The sequence below is a fragment of the Strix aluco genome, chromosome 5, assembly GCF_031877795.1.
Source record: "Strix aluco isolate bStrAlu1 chromosome 5, bStrAlu1.hap1, whole genome shotgun sequence".
Taxonomy (NCBI): Eukaryota; Metazoa; Chordata; class Aves; order Strigiformes; family Strigidae; genus Strix; species Strix aluco.
The window spans coordinates 34,308,934-34,319,198 of NC_133935.1; the positions used below are offsets into that span (position 1 = coordinate 34,308,934).

Genomic DNA, 10,265 nt, shown 5'->3' on the forward strand with positions numbered 1-10,265 from the left:
CCCCAGCTGGGTAAGAACATCCCTCTGTGCAGAAGGAGCCCCTGCACTTCTCCAAGTGCAGTGTCCCAGAGGCTGACATTCCCTTGTGCTTGGCCAGCAGGCTAGCCACTGGGACACGCAGCTCTTGCATTGGCTCTGGCCATGGGGAACGGCTGCTGTGGTAAGCATTAAACATGAGAAGACCATGTTATAGCTCCCTGGGGCTCATTCAATTGCCACCCGGGGTGAGAGGTGGGGGCTGTCGAGCCCTGGAGTGTAGCCCCATCATGGGCCAGACTTTGGGCTTCAAAGAAGGATCCATGAAACCCCTGAAGGAAGCAGCTCTGCAATAATTTGCCTATTGAGTTAGGCTGATATTTTGAAGGAGGAGGGCTATTTCCCTACTGAAACAGGCTCTTAAGCCTTCCTATAATGCACTCTCCACATACACATCACTGAAAAACGTACTCTAGAAAAGAACATGACACTCATACAGAAAAGAAGAAAGAAACTGGGTTTATTCTTGGGACACTGAAATCTTGTTACAGCATCTAGCTGCATTCCCCCTGACTGGTTTTGCCTGCACAAGGATGGATTTCAACGGGGTAGGGCACCAGATACAGACCAGGAGATCATCACGGGAGGTAACCATTTACAATGAGTCAGAGCACATGGCAAGTGTAACTCAGATAGGGATTTTTCAGGGACCAGTCCGCCCTGCCAGGTGATCTTGTTTCCTAGAAAAGGCACTTCCGGGACCGGAGTTGGTACAGGAGAGATGGAGGCAGCAGAAGGAAGTACTGGGAGAGAGGGAGGGAGATGCCTCCCAATTTAATCCATTATGTGTCATGATGGGGCAGTGGTGAGAACGGGCAGATTATTTTCAGTGTATCAGAAGAAGCAGTAAAGGCCACCTGCAGGCCCGTGCATCAACCAAGGCTGACACAGAGCCCCGGCACCCACGGGAAGGGCTGCCAGGGCTGTGGCTGGCCATGGTGGCAGGAAGGAGCAGCGTGGTGGGCATGGCCCACCTGGAGACTGGTGCAGGAGGCAAGGGGATGGGAAGGGGGAAGGCAAACGGGGTGAACTCATTCTGTCCATTCCTTCTTGATGGACAGGTTCCACTCCCAGGTGAGATGGTCATGCTTGTCATCATCCGTGAAGAAGGACTTGTTGTGGTAGGTGCCTCGAGCCAGCATACCCTTAGGAGCCTCCTCAATAGGCGTCAGGAACTCGTACTCCTCTGGCCGTGGGCCGTAGCTGCCAACCATGAATGTGGCTTTGTCCACTAGGAGAAAACAATCCACAAGAGATGAGCCCCTCAGGTGGGGAATGATAAAGGACAGAAGAGGCCACAGGTCACAGACAGAAAGGAGATAGTGGGGAGAGAAAGGGACAGTCCATGTCAGCAAGGGGAATAGAATCAGTGGAAAAAGTGAGTTAGTGAAGCACAAGGACAGCTGGAAGGATAAACGGATGGATGGGCAGATGGACAGGCAACTCAGTCTGTACCCTCTCACATATATATGCTGCTGGAAGAGAGTGGATACACCCAGCATATGGCTCAAGATCTCTCTTGATCCCCTGCTACTTCTTTTTTCTGGTGAGAAACCACCACTTACGTGTGCTGAATGGGAAGCTGGAGCCTTAGAGGTGGTTGCATGCAAAAATGCACGTGGGATGTTTGTGTGTGCAAAATGGGGCTTCCCTCTGCCTTGTCCAGACAGGGCAGCACTCCACAGAGTAGAGGCCATGGAAAAACACAGGGCTCTGCACACAGCAGGAAGCTTCGTAGAGCAGCTCTGAATTTTTACCAAGTATATCTGGAAGAGCTTTCAGGAGGTAGAAAGCTCCACACAGGTTGAGCCACTCTAGCAGGGGTTGGAGGGGAGGTGAAGACCTCTGTATGGAGAGGAAATCTGTGGCAAGCACTGTCTAGGCGGTGTCTCTGGGGACTTTTCTGCTGCAGACAGCGGTGTAGCATACGAATACCAGAGCTGGCTCATATTGAGTTTGCACAGGAACAGAGAACAGTTGGCCTGGGTGATGCAGAGTGCAGGCTAATGCACTCTGCTGAGAAGTCTCACATCCTGTGTGGTGGCACAGGAGGGGCCATGGGACCAGGGGAGGCTCTGTCCCAGCCCAGAGCTGCAGGAACATTTCTTTGAGCAGAGGAAACACAGGGGTAGAAGCACTACTGCAGGGCATGGAGGACTCTTACTCACCCTTCACCCCTGTCCGATAGGTGTGCTGCACATATTTCAGTCCCGACACAATGTCCCTGTTCACCTGCAAGAAGTGACCAGAAGTAAGTGTCAAGGGAAGGGTTTTGGTTCTGTATCTGCTGATTTTCTCTCTCCTTAAGACATACCCATCTTGGCTCCCTACGCCACTGCTCTCAAAGGCTCAGCACAGGACACATTGTGGAGAGTCCTAACACTTCTCCATAGGCACCTGGAGACCTACAGCATCCTCTGTGCATCTCCTGTACTTCCCCATCCTTTCCCTGACTTTGAAGCTGACTGGAGCACATCAGTCAGCTTCACAAGACAGGCCGATGAGGACAAAGAAAAGTGAAGCAGGGAGTTCCTGGTTAATAATTTCCATATTGAAAACCAGACATGGGTGACTAGAGTCATCCCTCCAGCACAAATGGGTGGGCAAGATTAGCTGAGCACTCCCAGCTGTCCTCTAAGATCCATGGGGAGCTGGCAAGTTTCTCCGCAAGAGACAGAAGGACACAGTTTTGTTGATAATCTTTCCTCAAATCTCCTATGGAGAGCTTGGAGGTATCCCTCGCTGTCCCCCTCCAACATACACTGCCTCCCCACAGCACTACTCAATCTGGAAACAAGACTGGCAGATCCTTTTACATCCCAAGGGAGAATTCACATGGTGCCAGCTCTTACCAGCTTTAGGACTGAGGGAGGGAGTTAGAATAACTGGTCTGGCTCCAGGTGTCTCCTGTCAACAGTGCTCAGATACAGATAGAAATATTTCATAGCACAAAGGAGAGATGGAGGCGTCTCTGGGGACAAAGTCATCTCTGAAACAGCAAGTGAGCCTTAGAGAAGAAGGGAAATCTTTCCTACAGAACTCACAACACTAACATTTTCCTTCCTCTGTTTCAGGAGAGCCATCCTCCATCCCTTTTTGCCTTCTCTGCCAAAGCCAGCTTTGCCTGCAGCAAACATGTGGAGATGATCACTTCAGTGCTGGATGCCACACTGCAGTGCGGCCAAGTTTCATTTTCAGCTGGAAACAGAAGAAATGGCTGACACACTGGTTAATGGGAAAGGAGGAGAAATGAATCCATCTGGGTATATTGTGATCCAGAAGAACTCAGGTATCTTCAGCCAAATGTTACAGTATTATTAAATCTTTTTTTTTTATGCATACATGAAGCCCAGCAATGCAGACTGAACTAGTACTTCATGGAAAGCCACTATCTCTTCTTCTCCCTACCCATTTCCACTTTGTGTGAATTAGAGGTTTTCTGGCGGCTAAAAAACCAAGCCAAACTCAGCCAAAACTACCCATCTGGCTTCCAAATCACCTGCTATTCACTACTGTGCGTGAAGAGAAAGCAACCTATTCCAAGGGGCGAGCAAGAAGGAATTCCCTGGAAAGACCTGGTCCCTTGTTGGGTAGAAGGACACCTGAAGCTCAGGGAGCTTTACAAGGGCCCAGCTTTCAGGCAGGCATGCTGCCCATCTCTAGATATCTGATAGACTTCTGGTGACTGAACTCAGCAACTGATAAGAAGCAATAGGAAGGAAAACAACTCACTCTGAAGTGGATCTTAACTCTGTATTCCACTCCTTCCTTTAATACGAAGGTCTCTTTCTTGAGTGCTTCAAGGTCACCTGTAAGGAGGGGATCAAGGCGTTAGCTAGAGGTGTTACAGCAAGAAGAGACCACATGTGGTGGGATGGGGCTGGGACTGGTGCTGGAGGTAAGCATCCCTTTGAAGGATGGCACACCTGCAAAATGAGTACACAGAGGTCTATATAAGCAACTGCACTGAGAGAGCACATACACAGAAACGCCTGGGTGTATGTATGTGCCTGTGTCCACATCTATGAAGATAACACGTAAATAAACAAAGGTCTGGGCACATATACACAAAGATGTTTATCACCAGACTGGTTGCTGGGCAACTGCAGAAATGTGTGCCTGCTTCATCAATGCCCAGCCCTGGCTTGGGTGAGTGGAGCATGTTCTGCAGCTCCTGCACAGCTTGCAAGGGCTGCCCAGGCTCTGGAGGGCTCTGTGTGGTTTTGGTTGAACAGGAAGCCTCTCTGCTTCTCTGGGCCCAACTTCCTCTCTCTGCAGAAAAGCCCATATAAGGTGAAGCCTGTTCTCTCCCCATGCTCCCAGGAGCCGGAACTGCAGTATTGCTTGATTCTAAAGTTTCAAAACAGCCCGTTACCCTAACACATGCACATCCCTTGTGCTCGTGAGGCCTCACTGAAAGCAGATGAAGGCAGGAGAAACCCAGGAGCTCCTAGAGCAGTCTAGAGGTCAAGAAAAAGACCCTTGACGTTTTCCTCTGTTATATCTCCTTTTCTTTTTCATACATGTGTACCTTAAAATAAGAAACAAGGCTAAGATGCCCTCAGAGTTCCTCTAAAACCCACTGTAGCATCCCAAGGACAAACTCCCTTTCAATTTGAAGCATGCCAGGGCCTTTGCCAGGCCGCTTTGTGCCTAAGGACAGAGTCTGTGCCTACCTGTAAGGTCCATAGTGATTGGTCCTGGAGCAGAGTCACATACCAGGGTGAGTCGGGTGACCACCACATTGGGAGCTGTTGGGTCTGCAGGTAGAAAAGTCAGGGGGAACTGTCAGTTTGCAAAGTTAAATGCAGGGGGAGGGGAACGACACCAAAGAAATAGGGTTGCTTTCCCACACAGAAACTGCACTTCATGAAACACCCAGTAACGCTAGACTTCTCTTAGCACAATAGGACCACGCATCTACCCCAGTCTTTCAACACGGATCTCTCCAGCCTCCATCCCAATACCTAGAGGAGGTCTTTCCACTACAGGATACTCCCCTCTTAAGATCATTCTGAGCTGCAAAACCCCTTTTCAGCATAGGCTGGTCCCCTCATGTTTCTAACCCCTCAGGTGTCCTCCAAGGCCCACACACCTCCCACCACAAGTCCCTTTCTAACGTCAGCACTCCGTAGTAACCTTACACCTAATGCTCAGAGCATCTTCCTTGCTTCCTTTACATGCATCTCTCCACCTGCCCATCCCCAGTCCTCCAGCAGAAACAGTGCATGTGCCTGGTCAAACAAGCTCCCTCTTCTTTGAGGCCACCTTGCCCCATCCCCACAGCACACTGTCACAATGCATCTCCCCAGTCCCTTCCTATCAGCGTGCCCCAGCCTACCTACTACCACAGGTCCATCTCCCAGCAGGGACTTCTTGTACTTAGCGAGGCTTTCATCATCCTTGTCCAACTCTTGCAGCTCCTGCAGTGTTTTCTGAGGAGGAGGTTTGTAGTTGAGTTTCCCATCCAGCTCATCATCATCTTCCTCCACATGAGGTTCTTGGGTCTTCTCAGTCATGGTCGCTTGGTCTGTGTAACAGAGGAGGGGACAGTCAATGGGATTGCTCCGAAGGGGACTAGCGTCCCCAGGGGCACTCAATCTGGGCACAGCACGGCTCAGACCTCCAGGCAGGCAGGCACCCACCCAGCACCGAATGCAGCAGGATCATTACAGGCAAATGGCAATGGTGATCAGCTGCGATTCTGACACTGCCGTGCTGATATTCCGACTCGAACACAATGCCCCTCTGCTCCCACTCCTCTCCCTGCAGGCACCACGTGCACACGCAAACCTACACCATTCTTCCCTCCTGGGGAGGAGGTGCAGGAGTGGCGGCTGAAACTGGAGTGATTTACAGCCACTCTGCAGCACAGTTGCTGGCCAGCAACGCTGCAATTGCAAGCCACCGTACAAGGTTTCAGCCCTCGCCAGCTATCTTGCACAAAGAGCCACTGCCACACACAGACATGAACAAAGCCAAGGCCAGAGGTTTCACTCACCCTCTCCTAAGGGGTTAAAAACCACTGTCAGGCAGCATTTCATACAAAGATCAAATATGTGACAGCAACTCCCTTCTATTAGCAAGTTTTCTGAACCCCTCAAGGAAATGCACCCGCTAGAGTCGAGCTGCTGGCATTTCCAGTGCTTGCTCCCAGGAACAGCTCACTTCACACACCGATCAGGTCTCCTTCCAGCTGAGGAAGGAAGAGTGACGGTGACTGCATCCAGCCCAGCTGCAGAGCAGCCCTGCATGCCTGCGCTGAATCAGTGGGGCTTCTCAGCGAGGAAAGGCAGGACAGCTGGAGCCTGTAGCCACGCAGCCAGGACGGCTGGGACATGTGCTGCTGAATGCAGGAGGGCAGCGAAGCTGCTTAAGTGGCATCCCAAATGGGAGCCAGAGCGGGGAGAGATCAACTGATGGGCAGCCAGGCAGAGGGCAGGGAATGGGGAACAGGAGACAGAGGCAAGAGAGGTGAGCAGTGCTGTGCCAGGTCCCCCTTAGTCAGCTGCCTGCCTCATGGAGCCAGCCGCATGCTCTTGGCCACTTCCCCGCTCTTCAGAGAAAGGCTGAAAAACAGAGCAGTGCCCTGGTGCAGTGATGGCAGTTGTAAATGGCCAAGCCATTCCTTTGCCGTTTGGCCACAAGGAGATTTGGTCAAGCTACATAGATCATTAGTTCACTTCAGCTTATCCTTACATTAATTCCTTCTCAGAGGCTGTCCCTGCTAAAAATTCCGCTCTTGCCTGCTTATTTGCAATTTCCCCAGCAAGCCCTTTTATCCCTCTCTGCAGCTGTGGCCTTAACATTTTCCTCTCCTCCCAAAAGTTAAATTGGGAGCTACTGGGATAGTTTTCTCATTCGTTAAAACAGAAAGGAAATACAAAAAAAAAAAAAAATATGCAACAGTTCAGGGTGAATCAGCAAGCATCACTGGGCAGCAGTGAGTAATAAGCAGACCTCCCAGTGCAATCCCAGCATGGGTGAGACCAGTGGAAAAAATTCAAGGAGGGGTATATTGGCATGTTACAGAAGGACAGAAAAGGACCAAGCAGCACAGGAACAAGACGACTCAGTTGGGCACGCTAATGGACAACAGCTCTGATGCAAGAATACTTTGCAATGGCATTTTGTGGTGAGTCAGGAAGTAGTGCAGAGCGGGCAGCTGGGAAATAAAAGGGAATTCCAACTCAAATGGACAGGAAAAAAAAGCATGTCCCAGCAGCTGAATAACTTTGTCTGAGTTCACACTCATCCCTAGGCGTGCTCCATATCATGGAAAAGGCCCTTGAATTTGTCCTCATGAGGGAGGAAACCAGAAGCTCCCTCATGAAAATAATGATTGCTCATGCCCCACTGCTCTGCAGCCTCAGCACAGTCAGCTTACAAAGCCTCACAATCCCCTCAGTGCCATCCCACACTCAGCACAGGAAGAGGACATGATGAACTATGGCAGCCACCACCAGGTCTTGCCTTCCACTTGGGCTCCAGCTGCAGATCTGAGTCATTTCCACTCTCCCGAGCTCTCTCGCGATACTAGGCTGCATCTGTCACCACTACAGTCACAGAGCAGAGCTGCCTGTCTGTCCTTGTCCTCCACGGGGGGTTTTGTGGTTTATCACAGGAGAGGGAGAGAGTCAGGCGATGGAGAGAGCGAGCGAGCTCTGGCCACACGCAGAGAAAAGGCAGAGAGCCAGGACTGGACAAGCAGGTTGTTTCCCATCCCTCAGACCTTCTCTTTGCATCACACATGCTGCAGAGACTTTCCCTGCCAGCCCGTGGGGGTGGCTCACTTGAAGGGGGGGATGCTTTCAGGCTCTGAAAACCTCCCAGAGAGGTGGACAGGCAGCCTGCTCTGTCAACAGCAAAAGCCTGAGTTGAACAGGACCAGCCAGGCTGTCTGGGCTGAACAGCCCCTGGCTCACACGCATCTCACGATGGCACTGATCAGACCCAAGTCCAGCATTTCTCCCCAAATTGTGGACCTGACCCTGCCTGCCTGCCTGCCAAATTCCCAGGCAGGAGGGTGACTGACCAAAACGAAAGCTCACATCTCAGCTGCCCCTGCCTTCACTCGCTCCAGCTCTGGGACTGGTCTCCTCTGCAAGCTGAGACATGCTACTGGGCTCAGGCACCAGCACTTCCCCAGAGCGAGCATGTCGGTGCTCAACTGTCGGGGTTCCTGGGCTCCTGTGTCACTGCTCAGGCCAAGGGCTGGGCTAAGATGGAGACTCCCATACGGCCACGAGCCTCATTAAAAACTGAAAAATTAACCCTATAAATGTTCTATGTAAGGAGAAACCTGGGTGATTTGTGCCCTGCCCCACCGCATTTTTCTTGCTTTCCTGCAGCCCCAACCCACAGTTGTGTGTTGTCACCTGTGCCTCTGAGGCCTGGCAGCACCCACAAAGCAGCAAAGAGAGGGGCAGATGCAGTGCTAGGGACTGACTCCCTGCCAGAGAGATGGCTGCAGCAGGCGAAGGAGGAATCATGCCCTGCCGAAGGCTGCGAGCGTCTCTCAGCTGGGCTCTGCCTGTGCCGCGGGTGGGTGGCTGCCCTCGCACCTGCAGCAGAAAGCAGGCGGAGGGGGAGGGCAGCAGAAGAGGTGGATGGTGGGCACCTCCTCGACCCCCCAATGCCACCACGGGGCACAAAGAGGGGTGTCACAGGAGCAGCATTTTATTTGCTCTCCCTCTGTGCATCACTCCCCCAAAACACCCCCTGACCGACAGCTTATCTCCAGGAAGCGGGTTTGGCAGGGAGGAAGCAATTTTCCACGATGGGGGAGTAACATACTGGCCCCAGCAGCACCTCCGGACCTGACGTCCCCATCCCACTCCCTGGGGTGCGAGGGCAAAAGGGGAGCCCATTGCCCAGCCACCCCCGGGGACCGCCGGGTACCACCCCGCAGGGATACACCCACCGTCACCCCCCGGGCCCCCTCCGCCACCCTGGGGGCTGCCTCCCCTTCCTCTGCCCCATCACAGTGCAGAGCCTGACTTCCCCCTCGGATGCAGGCAGGGCCCTGCCCGTCTCCCCGGGCAAGGCTGGGCAACGGAGCCAGCCGCCGGGAACAAAGGCGCAAAGTTGCGCGGCGCCGGGGGTGAGTCCGCTCCTCTCCCCCTACCCGGCTCCCCCCGCCCTCCCCTGCCTGGGCTCGTACTCACCGGCTGAGCGGCGCCTGCGGCCGGGGTCCTCCTCCGCTCTCAGCGCTGAGCTTTCAGCTTTGGCAGTTAGAGCAGGAAGGAAGTTGGTGAAGAGAGGAAAAAAAAAATAACACTCACACGCAAAAAAAAAAAAAAAAAAAAAAAAAAAAGCAGCCGCCGCTGCTGCCGCCACCACCACCACCAGCCCACTGGCACAGGAAGCCCTGCGCGCCCCGCATGCTGCAGCGCTCCGCCGACCCCGCTTTGTCTGCGCGCCCGCCCGCCCGGCGCTGCGCTCTTTTTGCGCAGAGCTTTGTCTGCGGAGCTGAGCCCGGCTGCGGACGTGGGAATGCTCCCCGTGCGCGGCTGTCGGTGCCTGCTGCTGTGCCTGGGAGCGAGGTCTTTGCTTTTTAAGCCCTGGCTTTTATTTTTATTATTTTCCTGGTGTAATTAAGGTCGATTTCAAAAGCTGGCCCTGATTTATACCGATTAAAATAAGTGGAGAATCAGGTTGAGTGTATTCCTGCATATATGGGGGGATATGGGCATGTGCAAATGGGGTTCCTTACTGATGAACCTCATTTTTCCTGGTTAACGCATGCTACCTGCTGCACTTAATCAGCTAATTGTTCCCAACTCCCAGCCATTTTCACACAAGCAGTTTCAAAGATCAGTTACCTCAAGAAGAACAAGCTCTCGTTTCCCAGGGTGCTTAAATGAACAGAAAGATTTTACACTACTTCCTTTCTGAAATACCAGCAGATTTTCTCTTTCTTTTCCACTCATGGAGTGCCCACTTCGTTCTTCAGTCACATAAATCCTTCACCCACATGATCCTCAGTGCACAACAAATTAGATCACCGGTTTGCAACCAACAAATCTGGATCTGCAATGGCTGGTAGACTGCTCTTAATGCATTTGCAGACGCAAAATAAGCAAAGCAAATCTATTGTCACTGGGCTTAAATTCACTGACCCAGATTCACATGTCCTTTAGAAAGCATTTATCGCCTGCAAAGTTTTAAAGGTTACAAACAACTGAGTAAGAGGGGTCTCCTTCAGGGATGGACAGATCTCAAAAGAG

At 52.2% G+C, this 10,265-nt stretch overlaps 1 protein-coding gene across 1 annotated transcript; it reads right to left on the minus strand.

Moving 5' to 3' along the window:
• Window positions 1-479: 479 nt before the first annotated feature.
• ARHGDIB (Rho GDP dissociation inhibitor beta) lies at window positions 480-9,879 on the minus strand. The gene is made up of 7 exons (XM_074826915.1): window positions 9,861-9,879; window positions 9,204-9,260; window positions 5,378-5,566; window positions 4,713-4,796; window positions 3,769-3,845; window positions 2,205-2,268; window positions 480-1,267 (listed from the first exon to the last, which is right to left on the minus strand). Exons 3-7 carry the CDS (start codon window positions 5,553-5,555, stop codon window positions 1,068-1,070), a joined length of 603 nt encoding a protein of 200 aa, XP_074683016.1. The 5' UTR covers window positions 5,556-5,566; window positions 9,204-9,260; window positions 9,861-9,879; the 3' UTR covers window positions 480-1,067.
• Between the last annotated feature and the right edge of the window lie 386 nt (window positions 9,880-10,265).

Bases quoted from the DNA above. Each gene is read 5' to 3' on its own strand.
- ARHGDIB (XM_074826915.1), bottom strand. From the start codon at position 5,555: ATGACTGAGAAGACCCAAGAACCTCATGTGGAGGAAGATGATGATGAG. The intron at 2,269-3,768 runs GTGAGTTGTTTT...CACTTCTTGCAG, and splicing joins GAGTTAAGATCCACTTCAGA to GTGAACAGGGACATTGTGTC. The intron at 1,268-2,204 runs GTGAGTAAGAGT...GTTTTCTCCTAG, and splicing joins CTATCGGACAGGGGTGAAGG to TGGACAAAGCCACATTCATG.